At 39.9% G+C, this 18,952-nt stretch overlaps 1 protein-coding gene across 3 annotated transcripts in view; it reads left to right on the forward strand.

The window, feature by feature from the left end:
• Positions 1–18,952, forward strand: part of CHID1 (chitinase domain containing 1) — a 924,523-nt gene that overhangs the window by 497,447 nt on the left and 408,124 nt on the right. For all 3 annotated transcript variants that reach the window (XM_077459791.1, XM_077459781.1, XM_077459798.1), the window contains exon 10: positions 9,796–9,951. In XM_077459791.1, coding sequence (XP_077315917.1) covers positions 9,796–9,951 — 156 coding nt within the window. The remainder of the gene's footprint in view (positions 1–9,795; positions 9,952–18,952) is intronic.

Below are 18,952 nucleotides of genomic sequence, written 5' to 3' on the forward strand. Positions count from 1 at the left end.
CCCTCTAGCGTCCGAAAAGCGCTGCAAAAATGACAGTAAAACACCACTAAAAATAGCGTCGCTATACCACCATCGCCCGCCCGCCCCAGTATGAAAGTGCCCTAACACCTAACAGCATTTCTCCCAGTGGTCTCCAAAGTTTAATTGATCACCACCTGAGATTGACTACTGGGATACTATTAATACCACCCTGGTATGTTTTCTGCCTCAGTGTGTGTGCATGATTTATCTGACATGCATCTCATGTACCTGGTGTTACCTGCTTTGACCTTCTATTCTCAATGCACTCCTACCTGACTTTCACTTTGTCCTACTTCCCCTTGCCTATTCCTTTAAGTTTATTATTTGTACATAGCTACTGTAGATGTTCCGCATCTCCAATCTAAGCATTGAAAGTGTGATCTCAATACCTGATCCAGATTTGACAAGATAGCTTTAACTTACAGTCTTAGTAGAATGGGCAGTGACTTGAATAAATTACATCTTGCAGAACGTAGAAAGCTTAAAAGTACTTGTAAACCTGCACACACAGTATACCCAGTAAAGTGACTAGCCTGTTTTACACATTGATGAAACAAAGCCTCCTTCATACGTTTTACCTGTTTATCAAAGGAGAAGGATACACCGCTCCAGGTGAGAAGGATAAGCTTGATAGACTCCACACGTGGATACCCGCCCTGGCTCGCCTCTACCAAGTATGCAATACAAAGGGAAATGGCTGCGCACAAAAAGAAATATGTTTCACACAAATGCTGTGCTTAATCCTTATGCTTAAGCACAGCATTTTTGTGAAACATATCAACCTTTAGCAGCCTGTCAGTGTCTGGTTTGTATCAGGTTAGAAGATATTTAATATTAGTATTTTTAATAAAAGTATTTGGGACCAGCCGTGGTGTACTGCCATTTCCTTTTGTATGGTTCCTGTTTATCTGCAGCCTTTTTTTGTCCACATCAGTTCAAAGTCCAGCATGTATTCATCTTAACTGAGCTTTCAGAAAGAAGGTGGTTGGGAGCTGAATATACACTCTGCAGATGTTAGTGAGAAGAACTCTGAGAGCTGATTAGAGGGAAGGGACACCCCCTTTACACAGCACACAGGAATAGACCTGACTTTTTCAATCACATGCTGTGTGCTGGAGCTCCCTCACCTGTCACCTTTTTACCTCTTTTTGTCAGAAAACCTGTCATGAGTGACTCAGGCAGATAGCAGAGGAGCAAGGCAGCAGATAGAAATTACACTTAGTGATGTAGATTGAGACAAGTACACACTATAATGGGATATGCTTTGTTTACATTTCATGTCAGAGGTTTACAGCACAAATTCACACGCATGAGATCTGAATTCTTTTTAAACTTCTTCAGCTGTACTTGTCAGCCCATAAATTGCTACAGCAGAAGAAGGGCTGTTACCGAAAACACGCACCTTCATTCTATATTTTATGACTTTTTCTCTGCCATTGTTGGTAGAATACCATTGAAACCTGAAAACATTTCTATTGTCTTCTCAAACAATAAAACTGTGGAACATTTGCCATAACAGCAACGCGTTCTTGTCTGAAGCAGAGCATAATTTTTATAAGGTTGTTGTTCAGATTAAGCCCAGTGAGAAGGACATAGTTCATGAAAACACCTTAACCACTTCAGCCCCGGACCAATTTTCAGCCTAAGGACCAGAGGTCTTTTTACAATTTTTGCACTGCTTTAACTGGTAATTGTGCGGTCATGCAATGTTGTACCCAAACGAAATTTGCGTCCTTTTCTTCCCACAAATAGAGCTTTCTTTTGATGGTATTTGATTGCCTCTGCAATTTTTATTTTTTGCGATATAAATGGAAAAAGACCGAAAATTTTGAGAAAAAAAGATATTTTCTACTTTTTGTTATAAGAAAAATCGAATAAACTCAATTTTAGTCATACATTTAGGGCAAAATTTATTCAGCCACATGTCTTTAGTAATTAAAATGTCAATAAGCGTATATATTTATTGGTTTGCGCAAAAGTTATAGCGTCTACAAACTAGAGTACATTTTCTGGAATTTACACAGCTTTTAATTTACGACTGCCTATCTAATTTTTTGAGGTGCTAAAATGGCAGGGCAGTACAAACCCCCCCCCCCCAAATGACCCCATTTTGGAAAGTAGACACCCCAAGGAAATTGCTGAGGGGCTTGTTGAGCCCATTGAATATTTATTTATTTTTTGTCCCAAGTGATTGAATAATGACACAAAAAAAAAAGTTTACAAAAAGTTGTCACTAAATGATATATTGCTCACACATGCCATAGTTATATGTGGAATTGCACCCCAAAATATATTCTGCTGCTTCTCCTGAGTACGGGGATACCACATATGTGGGACTTTTTTGAGTCTAGCCGCGTACGGCACCCCGAAAACCAATCACTGCCTTCAGGATTTCTAAGGGTGCAAATTTGTGATTTCACTCCTCACTACCTATCACAGTTTCGAAGGCCATAAAATGCCAAAATAGCACAAAACCCCCCCAAATGACAAAAAGTAGACACCCCAAGCTATTTACTGAGAGGCATGTTGAGTCCATGAAATATTTTATATTTTGCCACAAGTTGCAGGAATATTACAATTTTTTTCTTTTTTTTTTGCACAAAGTTGTCACTAAATGATATATTGCTCACACATGCTATGGGCATAAGTCAAATTACACCCCAAAATAAATTCTGCTACTTCTCCCGAGTACGGGGATACCACATGTGGGGGACTTTTTGGGAGCCTAGCCACGTACGGGACCCCGAAAACCAAGCACTGCCTTCCGGATTTAAATATAAAACGCTACCAAAAAAAACTGTTAGCGATCGCAGGTATCAAGCCTGACTCTGCGATCACTGCAGTTATGTGTTTAGTGTTTTGTAAGTGACAGTGATCGATTGATACTGCACTTGGGTGGGCTGGACGGAGGGGCAAAACGCAGGTGCTAGCAGGTATCTGGGCTGATCCCGCTAATAATGTGTTTTTTTGGAACCCTAAACTGCTGGGGACGCTAGTATAGATCTGATCAGATCAGATATTGATCTGTTCAGATTCTATACCACTACGGGAGGTTTATGCTTTGCGCGTGGGTGTTAGCGGTACTGGCACTAACCTAGCGCTGCCTGGGGCGACGCAGACCCTGACCCTAAAACCTAATTGATATCACCCGCCGGGTGCTCAGGGTGTTAAATCTTTATTGGGTAATGGTGGGTGCCCTGATGCTATAAAAAGCAAACTAACCAGAGTCACCCGTAACACTTATACGGTGATCACTGGTGAAAGGGTTAACTAGGGGCAATCCGGGGGTTCAAATTTTTATTAGGTAGTATATGGGGGTCCCTGGCGCTATATAAAAACCTGACGGGGAACCTAAATAACTAACTGGCTAACCAGCGTCACCAGTGACACTTATACTGTGATCGCTGGTGAAAGGGTTAACTAGGGGCAATCAGGGGGTTAAAACCATATTGGGTAGTATATGGGGGTACCTAGCTCTATAAAAACCTGGCGGTGAACCTAAAAAAATAACTAGCTACCTAGCGACACTAGTGACACTAATGCAGCGATCAGAAAAACGATCGCTTAGTGACACTGACAAAAGGGGGTGAAAGGGTTAACTAGGGGCAATCGGGGTTAAAACCATTATTGGGTAGTATATCGGGGTACCTAGCGCTATAAAAACCTGGCGGTGAACCTAAAAAAATAACTAGCTACCTAGCGACACTAGCGACACTAATGCAGCGATCAGAAAAATGATCGCTTAGTGACACTGGCAAAAGGGGTGTAAGGGTTAACTCTAGGGGCAATCAGGGGGTTAAACCTTTATTGGGGGGTGGTAGGGGGCTACCCTGGACCTAACACTAACTGCCCTGACAGTTTTTTACTGTCACAACTGACACTGAATGCAGTGATCAGTAAATAAATGATCACTGCAATCAATGACACTGTGACTGGGAGGGGGAGGGGGAGGGGGAGCGGGGGGGATCGGGGGGGGGGGGGGGTTGTGTGCCTATGTGTGCCTACATGTTAGTGTAGTGTTGGTGCACACTTACTTTCACTTCTTCTTGTAGTCCGGTCAAAAAGACCGCCCCGAGGAGAATGACATCACTTCCTCCCTGCCTGTGTTTACTATACACAGTGGGAGGAAGCTTCTCATTCGCCTGGAGCGATCGAGAGGGGGTGGCCAGAAACCAACGGCCATCCCCTCATCCCGGATCGCTCCTGAAGCGAAACGGACCGCCACATCCAGCGGGAGGGGGTCCGATCGGACCCCCCACCCGCTGGAAGGCAAGCACGTACATGTACGTGCTTGTGCCTGTACATGCCATTGTGATGACGTACATTGGCATGCGGCGGTCCACTTGAATCAACGCACTTGAATCAACGACCAATCTGATCTGATGTGACTTGCGAGGATGGTTCATGCTGAAGCATGGGAGGTACCAATATTCCGCTCCTTCCTTGACAGGAACATTAAACACTGTAGATCATCCGAGAAATATAGGGACTTGTTATCATCTTGTGTGTAGAACCATTGCATCGCCTTACTGCAAAGTCTTTCTTTGACATGGTAGTGATGTGGGCACTGTTCACAATGGGTAACGCAACAATTTGACAGGGCACGTTTTGAAAGAATAAACCGTGGATGGCATTACCCAGATGTTGCCCATGATGACCCAGCCTAGGTTTAGGTCTTGGCATATGATGCATCATGTGGTCCATTGATTTATTGACGGCCATCTCTCAGTATCGGATAACTCTGGGAACATCTATTCAACTAGACAATTCATTACCTGTTCGACCCAATATGTTATATACGTTTTGAAATGTCTATGCAATTTACTTGTGGGTAGAACAATATGTACTTTACGCACAAGAGTTAGAGAACTTTGGAGGTCCATTTAAAAAGGGTTTGCAGAAAGGAGCCTTTAGTACATTGCTTGATCTGGGACGGTACCAGACCTCTAATTTTGTGATTTTAAGGTCTTGGCCCACATTACAGGCTTTGACATCTGCTACTGGGCCATATCATTTGGATTTCTGACGAGCTGCACAAATAAGGCATTTTTTCCACCCCTAGTATCTTTGAGCGCAGCTTGTCTCCATTTGAAGAATATTGTATTTAGTAGGGTCCACTTTCCCATTCTCGAAGATGTATGCTTTACTGGTTTTACCCTTGGAAGATTACCAGTTACCCTTTTTGAGAAAATGGGAGGTAGACCTGGGTAGAACTTTTTCAAAAAGGCAATGTACCAACATAATATATTTTACATTAAAATCTTAAACTTGCACGAAAGTACAGGAAAAAAAACTTCAATATTTTTTCTCAGTGATATTGGACCCCGTCTCTTCTACATAGGTGTTTCTCAAACACTTCTGATCATCGTTGGCGCTGTCAGGAGGAATGTGGGTAATTTTTACATATTTTCTGGTCATGTTCTAAATAAAAGGTTTTTGGGGAGCGATCGGGAATATTACACATAAATGTAGAAACCCATAAAAAAGTCCCCTTTGCAGTTTGTGAGAAACCATGTGGGGGACACCTGTGGAAGAAGGTGCTCTGGTCAGATGAGACCAAAATTGAACTTTTTGGCCTAAAAACAAAGCGCTATATGTGTTAGAAAATTAATACTGCACATCACCCTGAACCATGGTGGTGGGGGCATCATGTAAGGATATTTTTTATCAGCAGGGACAGGGAAGCTGGTCAGAGTTGATGAGTAGATGGATGGAGCCAAATACAGGGCAATCTTAGAATAAAACCTGTTAGTCTGCAAAAGACTCAAAAGACTTGCAGCAGGACAATGACCCTAAACATACAGCCAGAGCTACAATGGAATGGTTTAGATCAAAGCATCTTCATGTGTTAGAATGGCCCAGTCAAAGTCCAGACCTAAATCCAATTGAGAATCTGTGGCAAGACTTGAAAATTGCTGTTCACAGATGCCCTCCATCCAATTTGACAGAGCTTGAGCTATTTTGCAAAGAAGAATGTGCACAAATCTCACTCTCTAGATGTGCAAAGCTGGTAGACACATACCCAAAAAGACTTGCAGCTGTAATTGCAGCAAAAGATGGTTCTACAAAGTTTTGACTCATGGGGGCTGAATACAAATGCATGCCACACTTTTCAGATATTTATTTGTAAAAAAATAAAATGTAAATGATTTATTGTTTACTCTCCACTTCACAATTATGTGCCACTTTGTGTTTGTTTATCACATAAAATCCAAGTAAAACACATTCACGTTTTTGGTTGTAACATGACAAAATGTGGAAAATGTCAAGGGCTATGAATACTTTTTCAAGGCACTGTACCCAAGGGGTCCCTCACAGACAATGAAAGATTTATATTGTTAAGCAAAAGAAGAGACCATGTGGATTTATCTGCTCAATTCATTCCCTCCCCAGGGATTGAATGAGGAACTAGATATCCATACTGTTATATGATGAGATCTTGTCTTTATTAGTTATTCATTTTTGATTATTAATTTTCGGTTTCCATTTACTTTATTATTTTATTTTCCAACTACCATTAATTTATTGTTATCCATTGTTTATTTGTATATTATTACTTTCCATTTTTTACTTTGGTTTTTAATTTCTTGGCAGTGTCCTCTTAGCTACTTTTATTTATTATGATAACATTTTATATAATTCCAATTTATAATTCGAATATAGTCCTCATACGAGGTTTATTTCATTAAAAGTTTTGGTAGATAACATGGGTGTCCATACTTTTAGATACCAATTATCTTTTTTTGTACACCCAGTTTGTATCTGTGTGTGTGTGTGCACCACACATCTGTGTTGGGTATGTATGCTTGCTGTATGTCTATATACCATTATATACTTTTACTTTTTGGGATGTTTCATCTTGTCCCATTGTTCATTATTTCTATTTACATTCATTTTATTTTATTTTTAGTGATGTACATGCTTCAGTTTTACTTGTATATACATGTATTATATACATTATGATTACATGTCTCACTTGTAGCGGTTAATCCGATGACAAATGGGAATGAATGGCTGACCCACGCCCTTGTACTCCTTTATATATTTTCCCCTTGCCAGCTCTTATTAGGTGACCCGAGGAAGGGGTTAATCTCTAAAACACGTAGTCCACCCTGAGAGAGTTCTGGCATCTTGTTCTGTCCTCTTCCTTACACATCACAGCCCTACCCTGTTGCCATGAGATCGGCTCCAGTCTGCCTGGTGTTGCACTGCCAGTTGCCCGTGTGCAGTCACCCCAGTGGAGCAGAAACTTCCTCCTGGCGACTCCCTCCCATCAGCGGTGACCAGCCCTGCCTAGCCTCATCTAAGTCCGGGAATGGAGCCAGCATCCAACGTGCTCTCCGCCCTTCCCCAGGAGTTGCAGGGTCCGAGGCAGCCATCCTTTCCATCTGGCACAGTGGAGGCTTCCACTTAATTTGTGAGTTGCATTGTTCTACGGGCACACTTTTATCCTCCCGTAAGGGCGATAGGCAATAGATTGACTTAATAAAGTTATATTTCCTTAAAACTTTAACTTGTCTGATCGGTGTACCGGAACAACGCTTCCCTTGTAGAACTTTGTTGCTGTTTTTTTCATTTGGTCATATAAGATTGGGAGCAGCGACCCGGTTTAACCTTTTACACCAACATGGCACTTTGGACACATCCACACGACTGTTTTTTTTTTAGTTTTTTTTAATCTCCATAACCGACCCAGCTGTGGCGGTAAAGTTGTAACTTACAGCTGAATTGGCAGACGGTGACTCAATCCAAATTACATCTTGCTGATTGTAGAAAGCTTTAATCCAAAACTTGTGCAGATCACAAGGGGGTTTAGTGACTGTTGTCACGAAATAGTGAAACAGTGGTATCTGCCTGCGCGTAGCTTACATATCTGGTCCCAGCAAACAAAAGATAAACTCTTACTGGTTTCTCAACAGACGTCTGCTTTTTGATGTATTGTGCTGTGTTAGCAGCCCATTCAAAATGTATGGTCTGCCTTATTGCAAAGTATATTAACACATGGAATACCACATGTACAGAGAAGTGTGAAGGGAGCCATAAAATGTTGTGGTATTTTTCAACTAATACTAAACAAATATATGTGATAAGTTCCATTTGCAGTTGTCAAATGCTGCTTTGGATATTCAAAAGTACTCTGAATATCCTAGATTGTGTCTAGTGAACGTTGGGTCCTCAAGGGCTAGCTGCTGCAGTGTAATAAAATAAACCATTGCATGTGCCTTGTGACCTAAAAATAATGACTGGATGGTTAATAATCTAAATAACAAGGCCTATGGTATTTACATCCATACACGAGACAGTAACCATTGTGTAGTTATTTGTATATGTGTGATATTTGAAAGTGCAATTTTATTATAACACTAGCTGTTTGTACTGCTTGTTAATGCTATTTATCACATTCAGTCTATTTTAATTCTGAAACTCAGCCTGCTGTCAAATGCACATGACCCTTTTTATTGCCTCAGTCAGTCAATGCTATCAGATAAAGTTGGCTAGACCAAATCTAAAGCTGGCCATGCACAGTTATATTTTAATTCGAACAATTATAGAAACACTGTTCATGAGGACATCGAGTCAACTATTATTGACTTGGATATGAAACCAGACATTAAACAGGTTTTATTACAAGATGTAAGATTTTTCCTGAATGAAAAAACACATTTAGAGCCCTTTCACATGGGCAACTGATCAGGTCTGCCTGTCAGTCTTTGAGGCGGACCCGATCGGACCCTCCAGTCTCCTCTATGGAGTGACAGGTGTCAATGGACGTGTGCCTGTTGACACTCAGCGACATCCAATCTGATAAAAATAGACAGATGGTGATCCATTCCCCATCCGTCTTGTGGATCGGATGGCAGGTAGGTGTAAATGGACAGGCAGTCCAACCACCCATAGAAGAGAGCGGGCTGTGTATGTGTCTGCTCTGCATAAGCAAAGTGGACACTATCCAGTCAATTGCCTGCTTATAGGGGATCAGCGGGCAGATTCCCCACTGAGCAAGCAGACTCCAACAGAGCCCATCCTGTATGTAAGGGGCCTAACAGTGAAAATTTTGCTTATTAATTAAAGAGGAACTGCAGTCTGCTCACATAATCTGTAATAAAAACATCTTTGCCAGTCTGAAGCTTCCCATCAATCACTTTTCATATTATTTTATATATAGTGTGACTCTGTAATTCCCAAATATGCTGCAGAAATCTTCCTCCACTCAGTCTGGCTGCAACCATTTTAAACATGGATAGCTGAAGCTGATGCCTGTTCATTTCCTGGATTTACACAGACACACACAGACACACACAGACACACAGAGGCACACCTCCAGCTCTGCAGCTCTCGTTGGCACTCTTATGACTCACCCCCCTCCCTTCCTGGCAAACTCTCATGAGAGAGAGAGAGAGCTGTGCATAATGTCATAAGCCTGGGCTTTTTACCAGAAAAGAAACAGAAAATGGACTGTATAGGGTATTTACTGGCAGAAACAAATGTTTTACTTTCCAAAGTTAAAACAACAAGGACAGATGATTTAATAGATGGAAAGATGAGAAATGACTGAAGTTCCGCTTTAAGGAAATATTTCCCATCCTAATCCATCAAAATTTGTCATCAGTGTATTTGAAAACATGTTGATTTGACCCCATTAAAAATTGGGAAAATCGAACATACACTCTGAAATAGTATTTCGAACAACATTCTACTGGTATATGGCTAGTCTAATGGACAGACTTGTAAACTTAAGTGTATAAAAATGTACAAATTTTCATGTCATTGCAGGCCAGGTCCAAACTCCCCAATTTCCTGGGTACAGGCTTGTGTTCAGATTTTGGACCCTGACTCTAAATGGAGAAAGAAGATCCTGCTTGGATTGCATTTTTATGGAATGGATTACTCCGCACTTGGGGCATCCGGGGAACCGATTCTGGGCAGCAGGTAGGGAGTGCTGTTTATTGATCTTCAAAACCTATCTTCTACATATAAATGCTCTCAGAAAGACAGGCCAGACGTGTTCCTCAAAGCAGGATTACACCCAAAAGCAAACTTACCAATTAGCATCTTACCAATTCCTAGATGTGATGGCTACATACTATTTTATTTTTTTAGGTTTTCTTCTATTTTCATCTGGTAAACCATCCAGCAAGTGTGTTGTTTTTCAAAAGCACAAGCTCTTTAGCAGAATGTATCAGTTTATATGGATGAGACAAACCATTTATCACTGGCAGGGGTGCTTAAAATTATTTATTCATTCATGTAAAGCCTTTATCGTAAAACTAAAAAACGATTTGCCGTAACTGTTTATAAAGTGTGAGCTGGAGTTTAGCTTCAGTTTGTTAGTATATTTAAATCTGCTAATACATTTAAGACTACACTCCCCCAGACTGACAGTGCTGCTGTCTGTTGTGCCTCCTGTTCTCCTTCATCCAGAGTGGTGTCTCATTAATACAGGCAGTATGTTACTGGCCAGATCACCAGGTGAAAATAGTAGGAAAAAGCCAAAGATAAGAAAACAAATGCAGCCACCACATATAATGATTGGTTAGCTGCAATAGAATATATTTTTTGGTTATGGGTTTATTAATGCTTTAAGGTACTCATAGACCTATATTGATAGTTGCCCAGGTCAGTCATTTTAATCTGGAAACCATTGTATGTTTATAGGCTAGCATTCGTCTCTGCAACTACTGATGGTCCCTTAGCTCTTAATTGTACTTTCTGGACTGTCTGCAAACAAAAATATGTACTTGCATTAACGCTTTGAGGGGTCATTTTAGGCCAGTAGTTCTCCATCAGGTCCGCTCTCCATTACAATTCTTACTTATTTAAATTTAGCGGCAGTGGGTGATGAATCAAAGATATGTGGATCCTGTGGAGCAGTGATAGTCAAGCTGGTTGGTTTTCTAGTTGATTTGAGAAAACTTTATTGCTGCTTTTTTGAAAGCTGTGCTTTAAATTGGAATCCTTTTTCTCTCATTGCATTTGTTGACAAAGAAGCTCCCCTATATAGTCACCAGGGAAGGGTTGCATAAATACAACATAGTTGAAGCTTGTGATGTGGTGTAGAATTTGCTCCTAGCTTGATAAAGAGCTAAGCATGGCTTGAAACATTGCTACTTAGTAACAGGAACTACTGTGTTTTGTAGTGTTTCTTACTCTAATAAATTAAAAGAGCTAATGCTTTTAAAGAAGAAGACCTGAGTGCAGATGTAGGAGGTTTTTATGCTTTTTAGGTTCCTCCGCTTTTCCAAAGGACTTTATGTCCTAGCAGCAAGCAGCAGACAAGGTTGTGCTGTAGAATTAAAATTACCCAGATTATAGTTTTGCAGCTCACCACAAGGTAAAGCCAACCAGTTGTGGATGTACTACACACACCCGAAAAATGTAATTACAGGAAAAACAATGTTGTGTAAAAGCTGTCATGACTACATTAACAAACACGTGGACCTGATTGAGGTCTATCTGTGCAAACAAGCAGGGATTGATTTTTTTTTTGGGGGGGGGGGGGGCTGATTTCCATGGTTCTCTCGAAATTAAAATAAATCTGAATGTGTGGCTATTGAAAACCTACATGTTTCTGCCACCTTTTACATAACAACTGTGTGGACCACCTTCTGCCTGCTGTCTTGAGTCTATTCGGGTGCCTTTACCCAAGCCAGATATTTTGCTTTGATATTGGTTGATAGCAATGTAATTATACTTGGCTCGGCATAGCTGTTGCTATCTCTGTATGGGTAAACAAAATGATCTGCGCAATCTCTTCATAGATAGATTCATGCTTCTTTGAAGTAATTGTTTTACTTATTTGTATCTCATCAAATCAGATAGCTTTGAGTGGATTCAACAGCTTTTCATGGTTATCTCCTTGAAAAATTGTAGCTTCAGAATTACCCTGTAAATGAAGAAGCTGAACCACACTTTTATTTTGTGATGCCAGTAACTACAGCAGACTTCACTATTTGTTTTTTTGGAATTGCACATCAGCGCAGTCATTATAAATTGTAACATAAACTGATAATCTGCAATACACATTGTGTACACATAGTAACGGCTCCCTCAGTGCTCGCTATAAACACACCATAACCATAACAGCCTGTATGTATAGCCTTTTGTAAATAGCTCTGTCTTGAAATGTAGTTAGTTGTTCACAGAAACTCATAGCTTTGTGGCTATTGATAAACCATTTTCATGTTTTTTTTTCTTTTCCCAGTATATATGCACCCAATAACACTGCAGCAACTCTTTTATAGTGTGTGTATGTGTGTTTAGGTGTAACAGTTTTTATTTCTAAAGTTAATGTGAGATTTTGCCTATGCCCTCATGCAGCAAAAGTTCTGATCTGTTTGTTTTAGCTGTAATGTTTGAGTACAGCATGGCTTAATCAAAGGCTTAGCTAGAACAGCCTTTTTCAACCAGGGTTGCATGGAACTTTAGTGTTCCACTACAGGTTGCTAGAGGGGTTCCTTGAACAATGAGTAATTTCTACCTCTCAGATGAGTAACCACTAACAACAGTGATCCTTTTAGCTGTCTGTGGGGGGGGGGTTCTTCACACTGACCGCAGATATAAAGAGCATTCTTCCAGTTACCATCATACTAAATGTACTGTACGTTGCAGAAATAGTGATCATTAGCAGGAGTCTCCCGAAACTGAAACATTACTTCTAGAGCTCCTCTGTGTTGAAAAGATTGAAAACGACTGATCTAGAGCATCCTGTGGAAGAAGGATGAGTTCCACCAGCTTGGGGGTCTATTACACAGAGGGAATATAGCACACAAAGCTGCCCCCTGTCTATCCACTTAATGATGTCTGGAGTTTATTGTTGCAGTCTAAAGTAATTAGCAATACGTTATGATAACATTTGTAATATACGGGTGCAGCTCATAAAATTAGCATATCATCAAAAAAGTAATTGATTTAAGTAATTCAATCAAAGGAGCCCTGATCAAGCATTGAGTGCATACTATACTGTACATGGACATACTTTTCAGTAAGCCAACATTTCTGTACTAAAAATCCTTTTTTATTGGTCTTATGTAATAATCTAATTTTCTGAGATATTGAATTTTGGGTTTTCACTAGCTGTAAGCCGTAATCATCAAAATTAAAAGAAAAAAATGCTTGAAATATATCACTCTCTGTGTAACTCATTTATATAAAATATATGAGTTTCACTTTTTGAATTAAATTACTGAAATAACATTTTGATGATATTCTAATTTTATGAAATGCACCTGTAAATATTGTTACTATATTATTTATTGTCAACTTTGCAATTAGTATGTTTATGCATTGGAATAAGTGTGACTATAGGCATAGAGCTGTATGCCAGAAAAAAATGAAAAAATGTATGGCCTGAAGGATGTCAGCATGCACACTCATATGCAATATGAAAGATTAAGGTGACTCTGTTGCTTCCTGAAAAAATGTTTAAAAACTTTCTATAAAAAAGATAATTAATATTTAACTGTTGAAGAACTATACAGTACAATGAATTGTCTGCATTCCACACATTTCCAGGTGTGTCCTGGTTTCTGCTGAATACTGTGGTTTCATCTGTCAGCCCCTACTTCACTCCTGTTTCACATCGCTCATCATTGTAGGGATTCATGTCCAGTTGAGTATTCATTCACAATTCAGTGACATAGCTCTGTAAATACCCCCAGGTGTCTAGTTATTTTTATCAAATTTTAAAATCGAAAACATATTAGAAAACATTAAAGTTGATTACAGCCCCTCTTTTGTGCTCAAACTAGTTTCTCTCTTAAAAGGGCCTCTGTAAGAAACCTTTTTGTCTCAGTTGCCCTTGGCAGCCATAGTTATGCCTTTGTCCCCCCAGTTTCCTCCCTCTGGCCCTCTCCTTTTCTTACACTACTTAGGAACAAAATATCCTAGACGCTAGTTTGTCTTGCTTCCATGAGGCTTTCATATCACCTTCGGTGAGAATGTCATTCTCCTTCCCCATGTCCTTCCTTGAAAGCATTTCAAATATTAGCGATCCAAATTTATCATACTGTCATCTATATCTGCCTGCCATGTATTCCCTTGCTAACTGACCCATCTTCTGTTCTTCACAGGGTTGTCTCTCTATCAGACCCCTCTCTCTTCTACTTTGCTGGGTGGTGGTTTTACCTTCTATTCTGTGTTTTTTGCCTCAGGTAGCAAGTTCCTCCTTCCCTGCCTGAGCCTATTCCTCTTCTTCTGTTAGAGCTCTTGGGCTTTTTACAGCATCTAGCAGCTGTCTTTCTCACAAGTCACAGGGCCACCACCTGTTTTTCTGTTCACGTTTTCAAAACAATTTCTTGGCTATTTGAGCCTCTGCTGATCTGTGCTTCAGCTATAACAGGGTTGTCCAAACTACGGCCCTCCAGTTGTTCAGGAACTACAATCCCCATCATGCCTAGTCATGTCTTTGAATGTCAGAGTTTTACAATGCCTCATGGGATGTGTAGTTCTGCAACAGCTGGAGGGCCGTAGTTTGGACACCCCTGAGCTATAAGGTGCTTCTGCTGTCAGCTGTCTTTTCAGGTCCATTAACCCTTCCTGTTTTTTCATGTGGGCATGTTGCCATAATTTTAGCTGTTTTGTTGACCATCCCTTGTTTTATTGCATGGGGTTTTCCCATGGTCAAAGTATCAATTCCAAACCAAGGCTTAGCACCTGCTGTCATCGCAAGACTCCCAGATCCACCAAACCTGACCAGAACCTCTCCTCATATTGAATGGGGCACCCCTTGTCTTAGGAATGGGGGTGTCTGTTAACATTTGCTCAAGTCTGGATCTGAGACATCCTGAACATCTGGGTCCAATCTGTCATTTCACAGAGGTACAAAATAGAGTTTTATCTTTGCCCCCTCCTTGCTTTTTGCTTTTCAATCTCCTGGATTCAGATCAAAAGAAGGCAGATTTAATGACCACCTTATGCCAACTTCAAGCACAAAGAGTGGTTGTACTAGTGCCTTTAGAATAATAGTTTAAAGTTTTCTATTTAAACCTAACAGCAGCCCAGAAACAAAATTGGGATATGCTCCCAATACTGGACATAAAATGTCTCAAAAGATTCCTTTGTGTACCAAAATTATGGATGGAATCATCAAGATCTGTAATTTTTTTCTCGAAGACAAGGGACATTTCTGGAATCAATATACATACAAGATGCCTAGCTACAGATCCCCATTTTCCCCTCATACCAACATGTTCTACATTTTTCTATGGGCGACTACCACTTCCAATTTGTAGAACTAAACATTTGGGCTTTTATCTGCGCCCAGAGTGTTCACAAAAGTGCTCATCTACAAACCCAGGGCATTTAAGTCGCAGGTTATCTGGATGACTTTCTACTGAATTAGTCCTCAGCCACAACCTTAACTACCAATGTCCAAAAAAAGATTCTCTTCTTTCAAACCTTTGGCTGGATAACCAAAAAAAGTTTGCTCTCTAGCCCTCATACCATCTGGAGTACCTGGGCCTAATCTTGTTCACAGCACAAGTCAGAATCTTCCTTCTCCAGGGCAAAGTTGCTTACGTCAAAATGGCATCATTCAGTTTGCTTCTGCATGGAGGTTCTGGGTTTGATTGTAACCTCCATCAAGGCAGTTTCTTTTGCTCAGTTTCATGCCGGAGTTACAAGTTTTACCATCACACATAGAAGGTTTTCCTGGTTCAAGGACAGGAAGTGAAGTCCAGGGAATGCTCTCTGGATCATATTTTGGGTTCTAGTCAGCTTGGTCTTGACCAGCATTTGGCCTCAAACATCCTCAAGGGAGAGGTGTCTGCTTTATTCCAGAAGCATCTTCCCTCACAAATTCCTCATCAAGACTTTTCTTCAAGGGGTTCCTGCGCCACCTTGAGACCTCAACCTGTGCTTTAAAGACCACCATTTGAACCAATTAGCAATGGAAGACCTGTCTTGTAATGTTGCGTTCCTGGTAGTCATTATATCTGTTAGGTGTGTTTCTGAGTTGACAGCTCTTTCCTTTAAAGAGCTCTTTCTTGTTTTACAATGGGTCAAAGTGCTTTTGAGACCAAAATCTTTCTACCCAAGGCGCTGTCTTCCTTTCATATTAATGAGGACATTTTTCTTCCTTCTCTATTGTCCTGCTGTGAAACATGACAAGAAAATAGTTTTACATTGCCCAGAGCCTGTCTTTGTCCTGCCTGTGGGCCCTTGTAGAAGGCATCCTGCTTCCCTTTCAACAATTGCTAAGTGGTTAAGGCAACTCATTTTCAGGGCATATGATCTTAGTGACAGAGTTCCTTCTTTCCCTATATGAGCCCATTCCACCTTGGCTTTTTGGCTCTCTTTGGCTGTACAGGATCAAGCATCAGCTTGCTAGATGTGTAAGGCTGTGGAGTGGTCCTCAGTTTACACGTTTTTGAAGCTGGATGTTCAGACCTCGGCAGATTTGAATTTCAGGTGCGTTTGAGTGTTTTTTTGTTCAAGTTCTTTAGCCTTTGTTTTTTTGTGGGCCTGTTGACAGTTCTGTTTGTAAGGTTGTTGCTCAACCCCAGTTTACTGCTTGGTTACGTCCCATAGTCTAAAAATACAAGTCCTATCTCTTGTACTGTACAAGTAATAATATTTTGAGACTTGAGGAATTTCAATCCTTGCATGGGCTAGTTGGTTGTACACAAGTCGATCTATCGATTGACTTGTGTACAACCAGCTTGTCAGGTTTTTCCCAAATAATCAGTGCTGCCCACTTTAGTTGGCAAGTTGCAACATTGTATTCTGCCGGAAGGGAAACGGCAGAATACAATAGCACGGCAGAAGTGATTCTCCCATCCACATGCGAATTTGTGGATGGGGAAATTGTTTTTTTTTTTTTCGTTCAACCTATTGGTTGAACGAAAAAAAAAATCATTTATAGCCTGCCTTATCTGTACGTTTCTTATCTTGGAGTACAGGATAGAACCCAGACTCTCCCCTCTGTTGCTTAATCACTCCTTATTGCTTGCTAAGAAACTGGAGTTTTAACAGAGTGGACAGGGTTATATCGTGCACTCTGTGGCCCTAGCAAGTTTTCAATTTCCTAACGGTAGCTGCATATAATCTATGGTCTAAGAATACAAGTCCTATACTGTACTCCAACATAGGATTTTACTATATAGTTTTTGAGTATTATTTTTATTGTATTTTTATTAAACAATGAATAAATAATAATAATATATTTAATAATAATATATATAGTAATAATAAATAAAAAGGGGGGGGGGGGTAGTTCATGAGTCCACTTTCAGTGGGACGCAATTACTCTTAATGTCAAATTCTAAAATGGTAAAATTTAAGGTCCTATCCCCGTCTGCCACAGATATACCCAATAACAGATATGTTGCACCAAAACATACCTCCACCCTTTGTTTTTTTTTGTTTTTTTTCGTTTCTCAAAACTGTTAACTATTTTTCTCATAATATACCTTTGATATCCAAATAAACTTTTATTACATGACAAAGGATTCAATTTAGATTCACTAAGGAGACAGCACAGCAGATGATTGTTTTAAGGGTTGGTTTGATTAAAACTCCTGGCTTACCATCTGATAAGGGGTGAGTGTCTGCTGTGTGAAAAGAAGACGATGGCTCTACCTGCTGCCCGAACAGAAGACTATATAATATTACCATGCATAGATGGCATCTGTTCTTGATTTGCCAGAAAAGTGCCACATCTCAAGTGTGTATTCCAATAATACCATATCCTGGCACCGCAGTTTTACGCACAGCATCATCGGGTGTTAATTATTGAAAGTATGTCCATAGCTTTGTCTGTATGATGACAAGACATGATATCCTCCATAGTCATTTGCTCCTTCATAGACAGGAAGTATATTACTGGCTGGATCACCATATGAAAATAAAATAAAGATAAAAAAAACCTTAAAGAAACTGAATGCAGCCACCAAATATGAAGGTTGGTAACCTGAAATGTATTATTTTATTTTTTTTTGAGGTCAGATACACTTTAAGATCAAGAAGTGAATTGATCAAGAAACTTCTCTTAAAATGAAGAAATGCCAAGATAGGGGCAATTGAGAGATGTGTGATTGATCACAAAGAGAGAGCATCCTATTTGTCCTTCATCTTGTACATCTTTTTTCTGGCATATTAACAAATTTAAACTGATGGTATTGAAGAACATGGATCCTCCAATTCAAGCTATGATATTAACAGTAATAAACCACTGAGAAGAATAAAGGAACTTTTTAACCTTTGCTTTTTAGAGGGTGGCATTGCTATGCAGAGTGTGACGTTAAATCTCCCCATGTCACCAAGCCTAATCTTAGAAATCTATACTTTTATAATCCTAGGGGAAAAAGAAAAAGGATTACATATATATTATATACATTACTTACATTTCTGAAATTATATGGTAATTTATCAAGTTGCTGAGGTGCATTTTGTCCCATAAAACCATAAGTTTCACTTAAGTTAGTCAAGTGCTAATTCAACATCTTTACGGCAGCTTTTAAACTGGTATAAGTGCATGGTGAAATGAAGTTAGCAGCTTTCTAAGTTCTTTACTTTGCATGAAATGAGATATGTTTATTTTATCATTTTTAAGCAGCAGCTCCTGGATGGTTTTCTTGCTTAGTGTACTTATACTTTATAAGCGGCATACACGTGTAAACGTGACTACAAAACTCGTGTTCTACAGAGGCAAATCAAAAACTGCTTCTAATAACAGTTGTTACAAAGTTCCATAGTATAAGTGTCATTCAACCACAGAAGTTTTCTATGGTTCCTCATGGGGCTGCTCTCACTATAACATTGGTAGTAGGTGAGCTTCTGAATTGCTGCTTGCTTGTTTGATAGGGTGCAGTATAAGCTACCTTAAGTCTAGTACACACCATGAGTTTTTTTTCAAAAAAGACTGACGGCTCAAGTCGGAGCCACTGTACTAACAAGCCAATGTTAGTACAGTGACCCCCCCACTGAACTATTG

The sequence above is a fragment of the Lithobates pipiens genome, unplaced genomic scaffold, assembly GCF_037356315.1.
Source record: "Lithobates pipiens isolate NorthernLeopardFrog02 unplaced genomic scaffold, aLitPip1_a1.2 Scaffold_10, whole genome shotgun sequence".
In the NCBI taxonomy this organism is placed as follows: domain Eukaryota; kingdom Metazoa; phylum Chordata; class Amphibia; order Anura; family Ranidae; genus Lithobates; species Lithobates pipiens.